This window comes from Heptranchias perlo, unplaced genomic scaffold (genome assembly GCF_035084215.1).
Source record: "Heptranchias perlo isolate sHepPer1 unplaced genomic scaffold, sHepPer1.hap1 HAP1_SCAFFOLD_47, whole genome shotgun sequence".
NCBI classification, from domain to species: domain Eukaryota; kingdom Metazoa; phylum Chordata; class Chondrichthyes; order Hexanchiformes; family Hexanchidae; genus Heptranchias; species Heptranchias perlo.
In genome coordinates, this window is record NW_027139484.1 from 4,275,413 (window position 1) to 4,296,122 (window position 20,710).

The following is a 20,710-nucleotide window of genomic DNA, read 5'->3' on the forward strand; positions in this document are numbered from 1 at the left end:
ACCTGGCAGGATCCTGATACACTGTCAAGCCCCCCACACACCTGGCAGGATCCTGATACACTGTGAATCCCCATACACACCTGGCAGGATCCTGATGCACTGTGAATCCCCATACACACCTGGCAGGATCCTGATACACTGTGAATCCCCATACACACCTGGCAGGAACCTGATACACTGTGAATCCCCATACACAACTGGCAGAATCCTGATACACTGTGAATCCCCATACACACCTGGCAGGATCCTGATACACTGTGAATCCCCATACACACCTGGCAGGATCCTGATACACTGTGAATCCCCAGACACACCTGGCAGGATCCTGGTACACTGTGAATCCCCACACACACCTGACAGGGTCCTGATACACTGTGAATCCCCATACACACCTGGCAGGATCCTGATACACTGTCAAGCCCCCCACACACCTGGCAGGATCCTGATACACTGTGAATCCCCATACACACCTGACAGGGTCCTGATGCACTGTGAATCCCCATACACACCAGGTATGATCCTGATAGACTGTGAATCCTCATACACACCTGTTATGATCCTGATGCACTGTGAATCCCCATACACACCTGGCAGGATCCTGATACACTGTGAATCCCCACACACAACTGGCAGGATCCTGATACACTGTGAATCCCCATACACACCTGGCAGGATCCTGATACACTGTGAATCCCCATACACACCTGACAGGATCCTGATACACTGTGAATCCCCATGCACACCTGGCAGGATCCTGATACACTGTGAATCCACATACACACCTGGCAGGATCCTGATACACTGTGAATCCCCATACACACCTGGCAGGATCCTGATACACTGTGAATCCCCATACACACCTGGCAGAATCCTGATACACTGTGAATCCCCATACACACCTGGCAGGATCCTGATACACTGTCAATCCCCATACACACCTGGCAGGATCCTGATACACTGTGAATCCCCATACACACCTGGCAGAATCCTGATACACTGTGAATCCCCAGACACACCTGGCAGGATCCTGATACACTGTGAATCCCCATACACACCTGGCAGGAACCTGATACACTGTGAATCCCCATACACACCTGGCAGAATCCTGATACACTGTGAATCCCCATACACACCTGGCAGGATCCTGATACACTGTGAATCCCCAGACATACCTGGCAGGATGCGGATACACTGTCAATCCCCAGACAGAGCTGACAGGGTCCTGATACACTGTGAATCCCCATACACACCTGATAGGGTCCTGATACACTCTGAATCCCCAGACATACCTGGCAGGATGCGGATACACTGTCAATCCCCAGACAGAGCTGACAGGGTCCTGATACACTGTGAATCCCCATACACACCTGACAGCGTCCTGATACACTGTGAATCCCCATACACAACTGGCAGGATCATGATTCACTGTGAATCCCTATACACACCAGGTATGATCCTGATACACTGTGAATCCCCATACACACCAGGTATGATCCTGATACACTGTGAATCCCCATACACACCTGACAGGATCCGGATACACTGTCAATCCCCATACACAGCTGACAGGATCCTGGTACACTGTGAATCCCCACACACACCTGACAGGGTCCTGATACACTGTGAATCCCCATACACACCTGGCAGGATCCTGATACACTGTCAAGCCCCCCACACACCTGGCAGGATCCTGATACACTGTGAATCCCCATACAAACCTGGCAGGATCCTGATGCACTGTGAATCCCCATACACACCTGGCAGGATCCTGATACACTGTGAATCCCCATACACACCTGGCAGGAACCTGATACACTGTGAATCCCCATACACAACTGGCAGAATCCTGATACACTGTGAATCCCCATACACACCTGGCAGGATCCTGATACACTGTGAATCCCCATACACACCTGGCAGGATCCTGATACACTGTGAATCCCCAGACACACCTGGCAGGATCCTGGTACACTGTGAATCCCCACACACACCTGACAGGGTCCTGATACACTGTGAATCCCCATACACACCTGGCAGGATCCTGATACACTGTCAAGCCCCCCACACACCTGGCAGGATCCTGATACACTGTGAATCCCCATACACACCTGACAGGGTCCTGATGCACTGTGAATCCCCATACACACCAGGTATGATCCTGATAGACTGTGAATCCTCATACACACCTGGTATGATCCTGATGCACTGTGAATCCCCATACACACCTGACAGGTTCCGGATACTCTGTGAATCCCCATACACACCTGGCAGGATCCTGATACACTGTGAATCCCCATACACACCAGGTATGATCCTGATACACTGTGAATCCTCATCCACACCTGGTATGATCCTGATGCACTGTGAATCCCCATGCACACCTGACAGGTTCCGGATACTCTGTGAATCCCCATACACGTCTGGAAGGATCCTGATACACTGCGAATCCCCATACTTACCTGGCAGGAACCTTTTGCATTGTGAATCCCACACACTACGCCTATGCACCGCACAGATGCTCTGGCCTCAAATTTAATGAGCAGTGCCTTGAGCCAGATGTTAAGGGTTAGCAGGCGCCAGCCCCATTCCCCCCCCCCCCCCCCCCCCCCGCAGAAATCTGCCCAGCATCAACTAGAGGGAAAGAGGTGGAGAAATGCGAAATTTTAAAATATTATCATTTCACAGCACAGAATGAGATAGCAAATTGTTCGATCTCATCTCAGAAGATGTTAACACAATGGATCATTAATCCGTGGAGGGAAAGACAATTATCAGGGTAATTCGGAAGTTATGGGTTAACTTCCTCATGGCAGTGAAAGAGAGAACCTTCTTCTGCTCAAAGAATGGTCCTTTAACTCAGGGGTCTTTTTAGACCCAATGGAATGACTAATGGAAACAGATTTGTAATTTCCCAAACCTGCATTATACGAAATTCAGACCAAAATGAAATAACGGAGTATAATTATTTGGAGAACAGTTGAAATGAACTGTGAATGTTTTCTGCTCCACCATCACACTGAGTGATGTGGGCAGTAATTCTAATTCTAATCGGTGATATGAAAGGACTGTTCGAAAAACACATTCAATGTAGTTGTAAAACTGCTGAAAAATTGTTGACAATTTCTGAAACACAATGTAACAGGAGAATGATTAGAGACAGGAAAAGGCCATTTGGCCCAAATAAGCCTGTCCCTAAGAGAGATGACACCAACTACCCCTCCTCTCAGTGTATCCACAGAAACACGTTCAATTATGTCTTGACCCCACTTACACTGCCCTTTTAGTGTCCTTCCCAAGTTTCTCTGGCCCTTTGTGTGAGAAAATTACCCTGACTTCCCTTCTCCGTTATTAATTATTTTGTTGTTTGTGAGCCTGTTTCCTGTTTCCATTCAGTGTATTCAAGACTGAGATCGATAGATTTTTAGACACTAAGGGAATCAGTGGATAAGGGAATTGAGCGGGAAAGTGGATTTGAGGTAGATCAGTCATGATCTGATTGACTGGCGGAGCAGGCTCGAGGGACCGTATGGCCTACTCCTCCTTCTATTTCTTATGTTCTTATGTCCTTACTAATGTTGGGAATTCCATTAAAACATTTCAATTCCGAAGTTTCTTGCCCAAACAAAATACATCAAACCCCGTCAGCCTTCCCACAACCCAAACTCCAATACCTTAATTCATCTTTCTGATTCCCCTCTGTAACTTCAGAATGGCAGTAAACTTTACCTGTGATCAGGTGACGATAGAAATGCACGTAATATCCCAGATAACCCCACCGAGTCCGAAAACAAAAGCAACTTAACTCCTGTCTATTCAATCTTTCGCTCTCCCAGTGCACACAACACCCAAGGTAACCTGCCCGAGGTCTGATACAATAACAGTGGAACTTCGGTCCATTCACAGTCTGTCCCTCTCCCAGTGCCCACAATATCCCAGATAACCTGCCCGAGATCTGATACAATAACAGTGGAACTTCTGTCCATTCACAGTCTGTCCTTCTCCCAGTGCCCACAATATCCCGGATAACCTGCCCGAGATCTGATACAATAACAGTGGGACTTCTGTCAACTCACAGTATGTCCCTCTCCCAATGCACACAATAACATATTTCCCATTTCCGCAGAAGGTTAGCACCTCTGATGGTTTTATAGGTTAATCCAGTTTCGTATAACCAGAATCACATTTGGATTTTAATGAGATGTACATGGTTCAGGCCAGGGCTGATAATATTAACCATCAGAGGGAAAATATCACTTTCACAGAAATCTCCATGATCAGTAAATATTAGAATCAAGTGAGGATTTGAAACTTTTCACAGCCATTGTTCACTTTCAAGCGAGGTTTTCAGTAACTGAGTTTAATTTCCTGCTCGCACCTCTATTGAAGCTGTGAATTCAATCTCGCAACATTTTACTGAAGAGTAAAGTAATATTGAGAAGTTGGTTTTATGCTAATAGAACTAACATTGAGAACCACTTTCTGTCTGTTCGAATTGAAGATGTTCAACAGAAACACAAGGAAACACTCCGGGTCCAAACTGAAACACTGAGAGTGAACACGATCCTAATAAAGGAGAAGGTTAAGATTTTCCAGCTGGTCACTCGATACACTGAGCTAACGGTCATTTCTACTGTTCGAGATCGGACACTTGTAGAACACGAACTGCTGGCAAGAGGCCGAGACCATGAAGAGTGGAGAGAGAAACATCTCCGGAGAGAACTGGAAAAAATCCGAACTGATCAACTGTTCCAGAGCAGTTTTTCCAAGAGAAAATTCAAATCTGGGAGTTCAGCAGCAGTGAGCGGAGTCGCGGGGATTGGAAAAACAACAATGGTACAAAAGATTGTTTATGACTGGGCCACTGGGCAAATATACCCACACTTTCAATTTGTTTTCAGTTTTAAATTCCGGGATTTGAACTCTATTAGCTGTAGAATAAACCTGAGGAATCTGATACTGGATCTGTATCCTTACTTTGGGAATATTCTGGGAGAGCTCTGGAAGAACCCAGAGGGATTACTGTTTATATTCGATGGTTTAGATGAATTCAAGGACAGTATCGATTTTGCTGACAATCGGAGAAATACAGAACCTCAGTACATCTGCACAGATCCTGAAGACTGGTGCGAAGTGTCTGACATTGTGTACAGTTTAATACAGCACAAGCTGCTCCCAGGATGTTCAGTGCTGATGACCAGCCGCCCCACTGCATTACATTTATTGGAAAAGGCTGAGATCAGTGTCTGGGCTGAAATCCTGGGATTTGTTGGTGAAGAACGGAAGGAATATTTCAACAAGTTTTTTGAAGATCAGGCGGTGGCAGCAGCTGTTTTCAAACATGTGGAGGAGAACGAGATCCTGTACACCATGTGTTACAACCCTTCCTACTGCTGGATCCTCGGTCTGTCACTGGGTCCCTTCTTCACACAAAGAGACAGGAAACAGCAGCGAGTTCCCAGGACCATCACCCAACTATATTCCTACTATATTTACAACATTCTGAAAAACCATGGCCGAGAGATTGAATCCCCCCGTGATGTGTTACTGAAGATCGGTGAGATGGCCTTCACTGGAGTCTCCGAGAAGAAGATTGTGTTTAGAAATGGAGATTTGATCAAGTACAATCTGCAACCTTCCCAGTTCCTGTCTGGGTTCATGATGGAACTTTTGGAGAGAGATGATTCTGCCCAGAGTGTGGTTTACACATTCCCGCACCTCACCATCCAAGAGTTTGTAGCCGCACTCGCACAATTCCTGACTCCAGATCCTGGTGACATCCGGAAACTCCTCAGTGAAGCCCACAGCAAGGAAGATGGGAGATTTGAGATATTTCTCCGTTTTGTTGTTGGTCTCTCCTCCTCACAGTCAGCTCGGCCCCTGGAGGAGTTTCTGGGTCCATTTCTTCATCGAACAATCTGCGGAGTGATTGACTGGGTGAAGGAGAAGGTTGAAGGAGAGATTGGAAACACAGAGAGTGAAACTGGTCAAAGGGACCTCCTGAACACATTCCACTACCTGTTTGAGTCTCAGAATCAAACACTGGTTCGGGTCACAGTGGGATCTGTGGAAACACTCAGATTTAATGGATTACGACTGACCCCGATTGACTGTGCGGTGCTGTCTCGTGTTATTGGACTCTGTGATACAATAAAACACCTCGATCTAGAATACGGTTCGATTCGGTGTGAAGGACTCCAGCGGCTGGGACCCGCACTGCACAAATGCCGGGAGTTGAGGTAACTATTTATTTGTCTCTAACTGTTAGGCCAATTGTGGAACAGTCACGGATTGTATTGTTGCTCCGTAATGAAGGGAAACAAACAGTTCAGTTAAACCAGAGAGAAGCAGATTCAACACAAATATGACAAATGATAAGATGATCGATTAATAATTCCCGAAGGACTGGAGAATCTAAAATGGAATCTTGTGAACAAGTAGGGATTTTTGAGTCTTTATCGGATCAGTAAATACAGGTCACTGAAAGAGTCTGATAATTTAATTGCAATAAACGATATTTATTGCTGTTTTTCTCACTGCCTGAGATACGTCCATTGAAGAGGCTCCTTCTCACTGTGACTTACACGTAGACCGACACTAACTGCAGCAGTCTGTGTGACGGAGTATCCCACCCTCTTACCGAGGTGTGGGGGCAAGTGACAGTCACCGGACTGTCAACGTGTTTAGGAGAGGGAAGCAGAAACACCAAACATTCATTAACAAAGAGCAAAACACAGCTTTCGGGCAGTCAACCGCCAGTGGGCGAGCTGAGCTTTCCCCACAGGATGTCGGTCCGTTATCATAACTCATCAATGACCCAGCCCTTTGCACTCTCCAATACATCCACCATCTCTTCACCCAGATGGCAGCACTCATGCCTCTGAGTCAGAAGGTCGTGGATTCAGGCCCCTCGCTCACTAATCCAGGCCGACACTTCAGTGGGATTTGGGAACTAAAATCTGCCGGTTAAAAAGGTTGAAATCTAACGGGTTGTGGGGTATTAGCCCAGGAGTACAGACACACACCGGCCAGCGGTGGGGCCTCACACACAGCGGGAGGCTCCTGGGTTAACCAGAGGCAGTGAACCCGGGAATTTCCCATAATCTGCCCCCTGTGTGTGAGGTCCCGCTCGGGGAGGGAACTTCAGAAAATTCCCCAGTAACTGTCGGGCCCGTAACACCTTAAATAAATGTAGAGCGAGTATAATGGGAATAAAGAGAGAGACTCCCCTCCCCTACAAACGAGCAGTAAAGAAACATTTAAAACATGTAAAAGGACAGAATAAACTCTCCTTGTCACATAAAATCCTGGGGGATGGATTTTACAGCAGCCGTTAGTACCGATTCACAATATAACTCACCCCGAGATATTATACAGATAAATATAATAATGCACAAAGTACAGGTAATCACCACTTTATCATTTAATTTGGGGAAAATCACCCCATTAACATAAAATCTGGGATTTAAGAAGCAGCAGAAATGAGACAAGTTTCCCAAAACATGACGGGACAAGTCACTGACCTCCATGAGGGTAATTTTGATCATCAGGGAATGAGACCGGACTGAGGGACATTTGAAGGCTTCACACAGACAGCACTTTATTTATTAAATACATTTACTGACAGTCCCTGAATATATGGGGAGTTGGACAGAGTGAGATTCATTGTCAGTGACAGGGAAATCTGGTTAATAATTTCCTGAAGGTTTTTCAGTGCTTCCTGTAATATCAGAGAGAAATTGTGTCAGATCGGGGATTGGATTCAGTTTGTTTCTCACTCTCTGTCTGGTTGTGTTTAGTCTGGGGAGAAATGAACTGGGAGATTCGGGAGTGAAACTACTGTCTGCGGCTCTGAGGAACCCGGACTGTAAAATACAGAAACTGGAGTAAGTATCAGACTGTGTGAGATTGTGTTTATAATAACTGGATGTCTGATCACGGTATATTAATGTCAGTATAGTAATAATAATTTAAATAAATACTGGGAATTTACTCTGAATCCTGTTATCTCGACTTGTCTCTGGCTTGCTCTTTCTGATCTCCAGGTTATGGGCTAACGGTCTCACTGGTTCTTGTACCGATGATCTCTCCTCCGCTCTCAGTCCAAACCGGTCACTGACGGTTCTGAACCTGGGTAATAATAAACTGGGAGATTCAGGAGTAAAACTACTGTCTGCGGCTGTGAGGAACCCGGACTGTAAACTACAGAAACTGCAGTAAGTAATAATACCACAGATGAGTGCAGTGCTTGGATGAGTGCAGCTCCAACAACACTCAAGAAGCTCGACACCATCCAAGATAAAGCAGCCCGCTTGATCAGCACCCCATCCACCGCACTAAACATTCACTCCCTTCACCACCGGCGCACTGTGGCTGCAGTGTGTACCATCCACAGGATGCACTGCAGCAACTCGCCAAGGCTTCTTCGACAGCACCTCCCAAACCCGCGACCTCGACCACCTGGAAGGACAAGAGCAGCAGGCACATGGGAACAACACCACCGGCACGTTCCCCTCCAAGTCACACACCATCCCGACTTGGAAATATATCGCCGTTCCTTCATCATCACTGGGTCAAAATCCTGGAACTCCCTTCCTAACAGCACTGTGGGAGAACCGTCACAACACGGACTGCAGCGGTTCAAGAAGGCGTCTCACCACCACCTTCTCAAGGGGCAATTCGGGATGTGCAATAAATGCTGGCCTCGCCAGCGACGCCCACATCCCGTGAACGAATAAAAAAAAAAGATAAATACTGGGAATTTTCTTTGATTGCTGTAATCTATTTCTCTCTCTCTCTCTCTCTCTCTCTCCAGGTTATGGGATAACGATCTCACAGTTTATTGTACCAAGGATCTCGCATCCGCTCTCACTACAAACCGGTCATTGACGGTTCTGGACCTGAGTTATAATAAACTAGGAGATTCAGGAGTGAAACTACTGTCTGCGGCTCTGAGGAAGCCAGACTGTAAAATACAGGAACTGGGGTAAGTATCAGACTGTGTGAGATTGTGTTTATAATAACTGGATGCCGAACACGGTACAGTAATGTCAGTACAAGTAGTAATACAAATAAATACTGTGGATTTACCATGATTCCTGTCATTTCTCTCTCTCTGATCCCCAGTCTGGATGATGTCGGTCTCACAGATTCTTGTACCGATTATCTCGTCTCCGCTCTCAGTACAAACCGGTCACTGACGGGTCTGTCCCTGGGATCAAACTCCTTCACAGACCGATCTGTCCCCACTCTCCGCTCCCTCATACTGACCTGCAGGAGTCTGGAGTGGATCGGGTGAGTGTTTGTGTTAATGTTTAATATAATAATTAAAATATCAATGCGTTTCAGTGCCTTTTATGGGTAATATTTGTCTGTAATTATTATTGAAATATTAACCCTAGTCTCCCTGTTATTTACACTGTTGTTCAATCTGTTTATTTCCTGTTTAATCTTTAATCTATTTCAGGCTGTGGGGGAATCAGTTCAGTCCAAACGGAAAGAGACACCTGGAGTCACTGCGGGAATCCAGACCCGGACTGAGTGTGAAAGTGTGAATATTTCAATTTATAACCATTCCTGGTCTCATTATATGAACATTTCAATTTATAACCATTCCTGGTCTCATTATATGAACATTTCAATTTATTACCATTACTGGTCTCATGATATGAACATTTCAATTTATTGCCATTCCTGGTCTCAATATATGAATATTTTTGGCCGATTCTCTGTCCCTCCCCTTTAACCGGCCGCGCTCCAGGTTGAAATCCAAACGGCCCTTTAACGGTTTCCAGCTCGAGCTGAGCGAGCGTCGTCTCCCATTGTGACGTCAGAGGCCCAGCGACAGGGTCACGAGACTCAGTCACCCGGTCCCACAGCGCTGATTCTGCAGGATATCCGGGGCTGGATGGTCCCCAATGGGGCACTGGGTCAATGTACAGACAGGAAGGGCCCAGTGTGGGGCTCAGTCTGGGCTGCAGTGGGACACTGGGTCAATGTACAGACAGGAAGGGACCAGGGTGGGTCTCAGTCTGGGATGCAGTGGGACACTGGGTCAATGTACAGACAGGAAGGGCCCAGGGTGGGGCACAGTCTGGGTTGCAGTGGGACACGGGGTCAATGTCCAGACAGGAAGGGCCCAGGGTGGGGCTCAATCTGGGCTGCAGTGGGACACTGGGTCAATGTACAGACAGGAAGGGCCCAGGTTGGGGCTCATTCCAGGCTGCAGTGAGACACTGGGTCAATGTACAGACAGCAAGGGCCCAGGGTGGGGCTCATTCTGGGCTGCAGTGGGACACTGGGTCAATGTACAGACAGGAAGGGCCCAGGGTGGGGCTCAGTCTGGGCTGCAGTGAGACACTGGGTCAATGTACAGTCAGGAAGGGCCCAGGGTGGTGCTCAGTCTGGGCTGCAGTGGGACACTGGGTCAATGTACAGACAGAAAGGGCCCAGGGTGGGGCTGGGTCTGGGCTGCAGTGGGACACTGGGTCAATGTGCAGACAGGAAGGGCTCAGTGTGGGGCACGGTCGGGGCTGCAGTGGGACACAGGATGAATGAACAGACAGGAAGGACACAGGGTGGGGCTCAGTCTGGGCTGCAGTGTGACACTGGGTCAATGTACAGACAGAAAGGCCCCAGGGTGGGGCTCAGTCTGGGCTGCAGTGGGGCACGGGGTCAATGTACAGACAGGAAGGGCCCAAGGTGGAGATCAGTCTGGCCTGCAGTGGGACACTGGGTCAATGTACAGACAGGAAGGGCCCAGGGTGGTGCTCAGTCTGGGCTGCTGTGGGACACTGGGTCAATGTACGGACAGAAAGGGCCCAGGGTGGGGCTGGGTCTGGGCTGCAGTGGGACACTGGGTCAATGTGCAGACAGGAAGGGGCCAGGGTGGGGCTCAGTCTGGGCTGCAGTGGGACACTGGGTCAATGTACAGACAGGAAGGGCCCAGGATGGGGCTCAGTCTGAGCTGCAGTGGGACACTGGGTCAATGTACAGACAGGAAGGGCCCAGGGTGGGGCTCAGTCTGGGCTGCATTGGGACACTGGTCAATGAAAGACAGGAAGAGCCCAAGGTGGGTCTCAGTCTGGGCTGCAGTCGGAAACTGGGTCAATGTGGAGACAGGAAGCGCCCAGGGTGGGGCTCAGTCTGGGCTGCAGTGGGGCACTGGATCAATGTACAGACAGGAAGGGCCCAGGGTGGGGCTCAGTCTGGGCTGCAGTGGGACACTGGGTCAATGTACAGACAGGAAGGGCCCAGGGTGGTGCTCAGTCTGGGCTGCAGTGGGACACTGGGTCAATGTGCAGACATGAAGGGCTCAGTGTGGGGCACGGACGGGGCTGCAGTGGGACACAGGGTGAATGAACAGACAGGAAGGACACAGGGTGGGGCTCAGTCTGGGCTGCAGTGGGACACTGGGTCAATGTACAGACAGAAAGGGCCCAGGATGGGGCTCAGTCTGGGCTGCAGTGGGACACAGGATGAATGAACAGACAGGAAGGACCCAGGATGGGGCTCAGTCTGGGCTGCAGTGGGACACTGGGTCAATGCACAGACAGGAGACGACCAGGGTGGGGCTCGGTCTGGGCTGTAGTGGGACACTGGGTCAATGAAAGACAGGAAGGGCCCAAGGTGGGGCTCAGTCTGGGCTGCAGTCTGAAACTGGGTCAATGTGGAGACAGGAAGCGCCCAGGGTGGGGCTCAGTCTGGGCTGCAGTGGGGCACTGGGTCAATGTACAGACAGGAAGGGCCCAGGGTGGGGCTCAGCCTGGGCTGCAGTGGGACACTGAGTCAATGTACAGAGAGGAAGGGCCCAGGGTGGTGCTCAGTCTGGGCTGCAGTGGGTCACTGGGTCAATGTGCAGACATGAAGGGCTCAGTGTGGGGCACGGACGGGGCTGCAGTGGGACACAAGGTGAATGAACAGACAGGAAGGACACAGGGTGGGGCTCAGTGTGGGCTGCAGTGAGACACTGGGTCAATGTACAGACAGAAAGGGCCCAGGGTGGGGCTCAGTCTGGGCTGCAGTGGGACACAGGATGAATGAACAGACAGGAAGGACCCAGGGTGGGGCTCAGTCTGGGCTGCAGTGGGACACTGGGTCAATGCACAGACAGGAGACGCCCAGGGTGGGGCTCAGTCTGGGCTGCAGTGGGACACTGGGTCAATGTACAGACTGAAAGGGACCAGGGTGGGGCTCATTCTGGGCTGCAGTGGGACATTGGGTCAATGTACAGACTGGAATGGTCCAGTGTGGGGCTCAGTCTGGGCTGCTGTAGGACACTGTTTCAAAGTACAGACAGGAAGGGCTCAGTGTGGGGCTCAGTCTGGGCTGCAGTGGGACACTGTTCAATGTACGGACAGGAAGTGTCCAGTGTGAGGCTCAGTCTGGGCTGCAGTGGAAAACTGGGTGAATGAACAGACAGGAAGGTCCCAGGGTGGGGCTTGGTCTCGGCTGCAGTGGGACACTCGGTCAATGTACAGGCAGGAAGGGCCCAGGGTCGGGCTCACTCAGGGCTGCAGTGGGACACTGGGTTAGTGTACAGACAGGAATGACCCAGGGTGGGGCTCAGTCTGTGCTGCAGTGGGACATTGGGTCAATGTGCAGGCAGGAAGGCCCCAGGGTGTGGCGTTCTCTGGGCTACAGTGCGACACTGCGTAAATGAACAGACAGGAAGTTCCCTGGGTTGGGCTCAGTCTGGGCTGCAGTGGGACACTGGGTCTAAGTACAGACAGGAAGGGCCCAGTGTGGGGCTCAGTCTGGGCTGCAGTGGGACACTGAGTCAATGCACAGACAGGATACGCCCAGGGTGGGGCTCAGTCTGGGCTGCAGTGGGACACTGAGTCAATGTACAGACAGGATACGCCCAGGGTGGGGCTCAGTCTGGGCTGCAGTGGTACACTGTTCAATGTCCAGACAGGAAGTGTCCAGGGTGAGGCTCAGTCTGGGCTGCAGTGGGAAACTGGGTGAATGAACAGACAGGAAGGTCCCAGGGTGGAGCTCAGTCTGGGCTGCAGTGGGACACTGGGTCAATGTACAGACAGGAAGGGCCAAGGGTGGGGCTCAGTCTGGGCTGCAGTGGGACACTGGGTCAATGTACAGACAGGAAGGGACCAGGGTGGGGCTCAGTCTGGGCTGCAGTGGGACACTGGGTCAATGTACAGACAGGAAGGGACCAGGGTGGGGCTCAGTCTGGGCTGCAGTGGGACACTGGGTCAAATACAGACAGGAACGTCCCAGGGTGGGGCTCAGTCTGGGCTGCAGTGGGACACTGGGTCAATGTACAGACAGGAAGGGCCCAGGGTGGGCTTAGTCTGGGCTGCAGTGGGACACTGGGTCAGTGCACAGACAGGAAGGGCCCAGGGTGGGGCTCAGTCTGGGCTGCAGTGGGACACTGGGTCAATGTACAGACAGGAAGGGCCCAGGGTGGGCTTCGTCTGGGCTGCAGTGGGACACTGGGTCAATGTGCAGACAGGAAGGGCTCAGTGTGGGGCACGGTCGGGGCTGCAGTGGGACACAGGATGAATGAACAGACAGGAAGGACACAGGGTGGGGCTCAGTCTGGGCTGCAGTGTGACACTGGGTCAATGTACAGACAGAAAGGCCCCAGGGTGGGGCTCAGTCTGGGCTGCAGTGGGGCACGGGGTCAATGTACAGACAGGAAGGGCCCAAGGTGGAGATCAGTCTGGCCTGCAGTGGGACACTGGGTCAATGTACAGACAGGAAGGGCCCAGGGTGGTGCTCAGTCTGGGCTGCTGTGGGACACTGGGTCAATGTACGGACAGAAAGGGCCCAGGGTGGGGCTGGGTCTGGGCTGCAGTGGGACACTGGGTCAATGTGCAGACAGGAAGGGGCCAGGGTGGGGCTCAGTCTGGGCTGCAGTGGGACACTGGGTCAATGTACAGACAGGAAGGGCCCAGGATGGGGCTCAGTCTGAGCTGCAGTGGGACACTGGGTCAATGTACAGACAGGAAGGGCCCAGGGTGGGGCTCAGTCTGGGCTGCATTGGGACACTGGTCAATGAAAGACAGGAAGAGCCCAAGGTGGGTCTCAGTCTGGGCTGCAGTCGGAAACTGGGTCAATGTGGAGACAGGAAGCGCCCAGGGTGGGGCTCAGTCTGGGCTGCAGTGGGGCACTGGATCAATGTACAGACAGGAAGGGCCCAGGGTGGGGCTCAGTCTGGGCTGCAGTGGGACACTGGGTCAATGTACAGACAGGAAGGGCCCAGGGTGGTGCTCAGTCTGGGCTGCAGTGGGACACTGGGTCAATGTGCAGACATGAAGGGCTCAGTGTGGGGCACGGACGGGGCTGCAGTGGGACACAGGGTGAATGAACAGACAGGAAGGACACAGGGTGGGGCTCAGTCTGGGCTGCAGTGGGACACTGGGTCAATGTACAGACAGAAAGGGCCCAGGATGGGGCTCAGTCTGGGCTGCAGTGGGACACAGGATGAATGAACAGACAGGAAGGACCCAGGATGGGGCTCAGTCTGGGCTGCAGTGGGACACTGGGTCAATGCACAGACAGGAGACGACCAGGGTGGGGCTCGGTCTGGGCTGTAGTGGGACACTGGGTCAATGAAAGACAGGAAGGGCCCAAGGTGGGGCTCAGTCTGGGCTGCAGTCTGAAACTGGGTCAATGTGGAGACAGGAAGCGCCCAGGGTGGGGCTCAGTCTGGGCTGCAGTGGGGCACTGGGTCAATGTACAGACAGGAAGGGCCCAGGGTGGGGCTCAGCCTGGGCTGCAGTGGGACACTGAGTCAATGTACAGAGAGGAAGGGCCCAGGGTGGTGCTCAGTCTGGGCTGCAGTGGGTCACTGGGTCAATGTGCAGACATGAAGGGCTCAGTGTGGGGCACGGACGGGGCTGCAGTGGGACACAAGGTGAATGAACAGACAGGAAGGACACAGGGTGGGGCTCAGTGTGGGCTGCAGTGAGACACTGGGTCAATGTACAGACAGAAAGGGCCCAGGGTGGGGCTCAGTCTGGGCTGCAGTGGGACACAGGATGAATGAACAGACAGGAAGGACCCAGGGTGGGGCTCAGTCTGGGCTGCAGTGGGACACTGGGTCAATGCACAGACAGGAGACGCCCAGGGTGGGGCTCAGTCTGGGCTGCAGTGGGACACTGGGTCAATGTACAGACTGAAAGGGACCAGGGTGGGGCTCATTCTGGGCTGCAGTGGGACATTGGGTCAATGTACAGACTGGAATGGTCCAGGGTGGGGCTCAGTCTGGGCTGCTGTAGGACACTGTTTCAAAGTACAGACAGGAAGGGCTCAGTGTGGGGCTCAGTCTGGGCTGCAGTGGGACACTGTTCAATGTACGGACAGGAAGTGTCCAGTGTGAGGCTCAGTCTGGGCTGCAGTGGAAAACTGGGTGAATGAACAGACAGGAAGGTCCCAGGGTGGGGCTTGGTCTCGGCTGCAGTGGGACACTCGGTCAATGTACAGGCAGGAAGGGCCCAGGGTCGGGCTCACTCAGGGCTGCAGTGGGACACTGGGTTAGTGTACAGACAGGAATGACCCAGGGTGGGGCTCAGTCTGTGCTGCAGTGGGACATTGGGTCAATGTGCAGGCAGGAAGGCCCCAGGGTGTGGCGTTCTCTGGGCTACAGTGCGACACTGCGTAAATGAACAGACAGGAAGTTCCCTGGGTTGGGCTCAGTCTGGGCTGCAGTGGGACACTGGGTCTAAGTACAGACAGGAAGGGCCCAGTGTGGGGCTCAGTCTGGGCTGCAGTGGGACACTGAGTCAATGCACAGACAGGATACGCCCAGGGTGGGGCTCAGTCTGGGCTGCAGTGGGACACTGAGTCAATGTACAGACAGGATACGCCCAGGGTGGGGCTCAGTCTGGGCTGCAGTGGTACACTGTTCAATGTCCAGACAGGAAGTGTCCAGGGTGAGGCTCAGTCTGGGCTGCAGTGGGAAACTGGGTGAATGAACAGACAGGAAGGTCCCAGGGTGGAGCTCAGTCTGGGCTGCAGTGGGACACTGGGTCAATGTACAGACAGGAAGGGCCAAGGGTGGGGCTCAGTCTGGGCTGCAGTGGGACACTGGGTCAATGTACAGACAGGAAGGGACCAGGGTGGGGCTCAGTCTGGGCTGCAGTGGGACACTGGGTCAATGTACAGACAGGAAGGGACCAGGGTGGGGCTCAGTCTGGGCTGCAGTGGGACACTGGGTCAAATACAGACAGGAACGTCCCAGGGTGGGGCTCAGTCTGGGCTGCAGTGGGACACTGGGTCAATGTACAGACAGGAAGGGCCCAGGGTGGGCTTAGTCTGGGCTGCAGTGGGACACTGGGTCAGTGCACAGACAGGAAGGGCCCAGGGTGGGGCTCAGTCTGGGCTGCAGTGGGACACTGGGTCAATGTACAGACAGGAAGGGCCCAGGGTGGGCTTCGTCTGGGCTGCAGTGGGACACTGGGTCAATGTGCAGACAGGAAGGGCTCAGTGTGGGGCACGGTCGGGGCTGCAGTGGGACACAGGATGAATGAACAGACAGGAAGGACACAGGGTGGGGCTCAGTCTGGGCTGCAGTGTGACACTGGGTCAATGTACAGACAGAAAGGCCCCAGGGTGGGGCTCAGTCTGGGCTGCAGTGGGGCACGGGGTCAATGTACAGACAGGAAGGGCCCAAGGTGGAGATCAGTCTGGCCTGCAGTGGGACACTGGGTCAATGTACAGACAGGAAGGGCCCAGGGTGGTGCTCAGTCTGGGCTGCTGTGGGACACTGTGTCAATGTACGGACAGAAAGGGCCCAGGGTGGGGCTGGGTCTGGGCTGCAGTGGGACACTGGGTCAATGTGCAGACAGGAAGGGGCCAGGGTGGGGCTCAGTCTGGGCTGCAGTGGGACACTGGGTCAATGTACAGACAGGAAGGGCCCAGGATGGGGCTCAGTCTGAGCTGCAGTGGGACACTGGGTCAATGTACAGACAGGAAGGGCCCAGGGTGGGGCTCAGTCTGGGCTGCATTGGGACACTGGTCAATGAAAGACAGGAAGAGCCCAAGGTGGGTCTCAGTCTGGGCTGCAGTCGGAAACTGGGTCAATGTGGAGACAGGAAGCGCCCAGGGTGGGGCTCAGTCTGGGCTGCAGTGGGGCACTGGATCAATGTACAGACAGGAAGGGCCCAGGGTGGGGCTCAGTCTGGGCTGCAGTGGGACACTGGGTCAATGTACAGACAGGAAGGGCCCAGGGTGGTGCTCAGTCTGGGCTGCAGTGGGACACTGGGTCAATGTGCAGACATGAAGGGCTCAGTGTGGGGCACGGACGGGGCTGCAGTGGGACACAGGGTGAATGAACAGACAGGAAGGACACAGGGTGGGGCTCAGTCTGGGCTGCAGTGGGACACTGGGTCAATGTACAGACAGAAAGGGCCCAGGATGGGGCTCAGTCTGGGCTGCAGTGGGACACAGGATGAATGAACAGACAGGAAGGACCCAGGATGGGGCTCAGTCTGGGCTGCAGTGGGACACTGGGTCAATGCACAGACAGGAGACGACCAGGGTGGGGCTCGGTCTGGGCTGTAGTGGGACACTGGGTCAATGAAAGACAGGAAGGGCCCAAGGTGGGGCTCAGTCTGGGCTGCAGTCTGAAACTGGGTCAATGTGGAGACAGGAAGCGCCCAGGGTGGGGCTCAGTCTGGGCTGCAGTGGGGCACTGGGTCAATGTACAGACAGGAAGGGCCCAGGGTGGGGCTCAGCCTGGGCTGCAGTGGGACACTGAGTCAATGTACAGAGAGGAAGGGCCCAGGGTGGTGCTCAGTCTGGGCTGCAGTGGGTCACTGGGTCAATGTGCAGACATGAAGGGCTCAGTGTGGGGCACGGACGGGGCTGCAGTGGGACACAAGGTGAATGAACAGACAGGAAGGACACAGGGTGGGGCTCAGTGTGGGCTGCAGTGAGACACTGGGTCAATGTACAGACAGAAAGGGCCCAGGGTGGGGCTCAGTCTGGGCTGCAGTGGGACACAGGATGAATGAACAGACAGGAAGGACCCAGGGTGGGGCTCAGTCTGGGCTGCAGTGGGACACTGGGTCAATGCACAGACAGGAGACGCCCAGGGTGGGGCTCAGTCTGGGCTGCAGTGGGACACTGGGTCAATGTACAGACTGAAAGGGACCAGGGTGGGGCTCATTCTGGGCTGCAGTGGGACATTGGGTCAATGTACAGACTGGAATGGTCCAGGGTGGGGCTCAGTCTGGGCTGCTGTAGGACACTCTTTCAAAGTACAGACAGGAAGGGCTCAGTGTGGGGCTCAGTCTGGGCTGCAGTGGGACACTGTTCAATGTACGGACAGGAAGTGTCCAGTGTGAGGCTCAGTCTGGGCTGCAGTGGAAAACTGGGTGAATGAACAGACAGGAAGGTCCCAGGGTGGGGCTTGGTCTCGGCTGCAGTGGGACACTCGGTCAATGTACAGGCAGGAAGGGCCCAGGGTCGGGCTCACTCAGGGCTGCAGTGGGACACTGGGTTAGTGTACAGACAGGAATGACCCAGGGTGGGGCTCAGTCTGTGCTGCAGTGGGACATTGGGTCAATGTGCAGGCAGGAAGGCCCCAGGGTGTGGCGTTCTCTGGGCTACAGTGCGACACTGCGTAAATGAACAGACAGGAAGTTCCCTGGGTTGGGCTCAGTCTGGGCTGCAGTGGGACACTGGGTCTAAGTACAGACAGGAAGGGCCCAGTGTGGGGCTCAGTCTGGGCTGCAGTGGGACACTGAGTCAATGCACAGACAGGATACGCCCAGGGTGGGGCTCAGTCTGGGCTGCAGTGGGACACTGAGTCAATGTACAGACAGGATACGCCCAGGGTGGGGCTCAGTCTGGGCTGCAGTGGTACACTGTTCAATGTCCAGACAGGAAGTGTCCAGGGTGAGGCTCAGTCTGGGCTGCAGTGGGAAACTGGGTGAATGAACAGACAGGAAGGTCCCAGGGTGGAGCTCAGTCTGGGCTGCAGTGGGACACTGGGTCAATGTACAGACAGGAAGGGCCAAGGGTGGGGCTCAGTCTGGGCTGCAGTGGGACACTGGGTCAATGTACAGACAGGAAGGGACCAGGGTGGGGCTCAGTCTGGGCTGCAGTGGGACACTGGGTCAAATACAGACAGGAACGTCCCAGGGTGGGGCTCAGTCTGGGCTGCAGTGGGACACTGGGTCAATGTACAGACAGGAAGGGCCCAGGGTGGGCTTAGTCTGGGCTGCAGTGGGACACTGGGTCAGTGCACAGACAGGAAGGGCCCAGGGTGGGGCTCAGTCTGGGCTGCAGTGGGACACTGGGTCAATGTACAGACAGGAAGGGCCCAGGGTGGGCTTCGTCTGGGCTGCAGTGGGACACTGGGTCAGTGCACAGACTGGAAGGGCCCAGTGTGGGGCTCAGTCTGGGCTGCAGTGGGACACTGAGTCAATGCACAGACAGGATACGCCCAGGGTGGGTCTCAGTCTGGGCTGCAGTGGGACACTGTCAATGTACAGACAGGAAGGGTCCAGGTTGAGGCTCAGTCTCGGCTGCAGTGGGAAACTGGGTGAATGAACAGCCAGGAAGGGCCCAGGGTGGGGCTCAGTGTGCGCTGCAGTGGGACATTTGTTCAATGTACAGACAGGAGGGGCCAAGGTAACTTGTTTCCTAATGCACAATGTGTGTCTCTTCCAGTGAGGATTCGGACTCTGCAACAAGTGTCCCGACAAATCCTCCCCTTTCCTCCAATTCTGGCCTCTGGCACATCTCCCACTGCCATTGCTCCACCATTGATGGCCGTGCCTTCAGCTGCCTGGGCCCTCAGCTCTGGAATACCCTCCCTAAACCTCTCCATGTCCCTCTCTTCCTTTGAGACGCACCTTAAAACCTACCTCTTTCACCAAGGTTTTTCACACTTGTCCATGACCTCCTTGGGTTGCTCGGTGTAATAGGATTCGCTCCTGTGAAGCGCCCTCAGATGTTTTACTCCCATAAAGGTGCAATATAAATGTAAGTTGTTGTCTGTGTGCTGTGTTCATAAAACTCCACCGCTTAGTTCAGCTCAGGCCTGGTCTTGTTATTTTTTTAAAAAATGGTGTTAGTGTCGTAAATCATTGAATAAAAGATCATTGAAATTACATCCCTCCTCCTCCAAGCGGCATTGCAGATGTGACTGTTTGGTCCAGTGAACTCTGTGTGTGTGTGTTGTGGGGGGGGGGGGGGGGTCTTACTCGGGAGGCTGGATATGCAGTTCACACAAAATGATGAGACGGACTGTGAGCAAATGAGCTCAGCTGGGACCCCACAAAATGGCCTCGCGACATGCAACTTAAAATGGCCGCCATGCAACTGCCCCAAAATGATCAACGTGAGCCTGCCGCAAAATCACAGAATGAAACATCACAAAAGGAAGACATTCGGCCCATCTTTCCGGTGTCGGCACTTTTTAAAAGCTAACCAGATAGTCCCATTACGCTGATCTTTCCCCGTGGCCAACCCAGTTTTCCTTTTCCAGGAATTATCTAATTCCCTTTTGAAAGTTACCATTGAATCTGCTTCCACCTCCCTTTCAGGCAGTGAATTGCAGATCATTACAACTCGCTGCATAATAAAAAAATCCTTCCTCATGTCACCTCTGGCTCTTTTGACAATTATTTTGAATCTCTGTCCTCTGGTTACCGACCCCCTGCCACTGGAAACAGTTTCTCCTTATTTACTCCATCAAAACCCCTCAAATGACCGCTCTGTCCCCTCAAAGTTATCGCAT

The 20,710-nt window shown here is 53.0% G+C and overlaps 1 protein-coding gene across 4 annotated transcripts in view; it reads left to right on the plus strand.

Annotated features, from left to right (window-relative positions):
- LOC137313321 (NACHT, LRR and PYD domains-containing protein 3-like) overlaps positions 1 to 20,081 on the plus strand; it is a 78,402-nt gene extending 58,321 nt beyond the window's left edge. For all 4 annotated transcript variants that reach the window (XM_067979431.1, XM_067979429.1, XM_067979430.1 and 1 more), the window contains 6 exons: positions 4,499 to 6,236; positions 7,797 to 7,883; positions 8,043 to 8,213; positions 8,813 to 8,983; positions 9,124 to 9,291; positions 9,464 to 20,081. In XM_067979431.1, coding sequence (XP_067835532.1) covers positions 4,499 to 6,236; positions 7,797 to 7,883; positions 8,043 to 8,213; positions 8,813 to 8,983; positions 9,124 to 9,291; positions 9,464 to 9,551 — 2,423 coding nt within the window. In that variant the 3' untranslated portion in view covers positions 9,552 to 20,081. The remainder of the gene's footprint in view (positions 1 to 4,498; positions 6,237 to 7,796; positions 7,884 to 8,042; positions 8,214 to 8,812; positions 8,984 to 9,123; positions 9,292 to 9,463) is intronic.
- Positions 20,082 to 20,710: the final 629 nt, after the last annotated feature.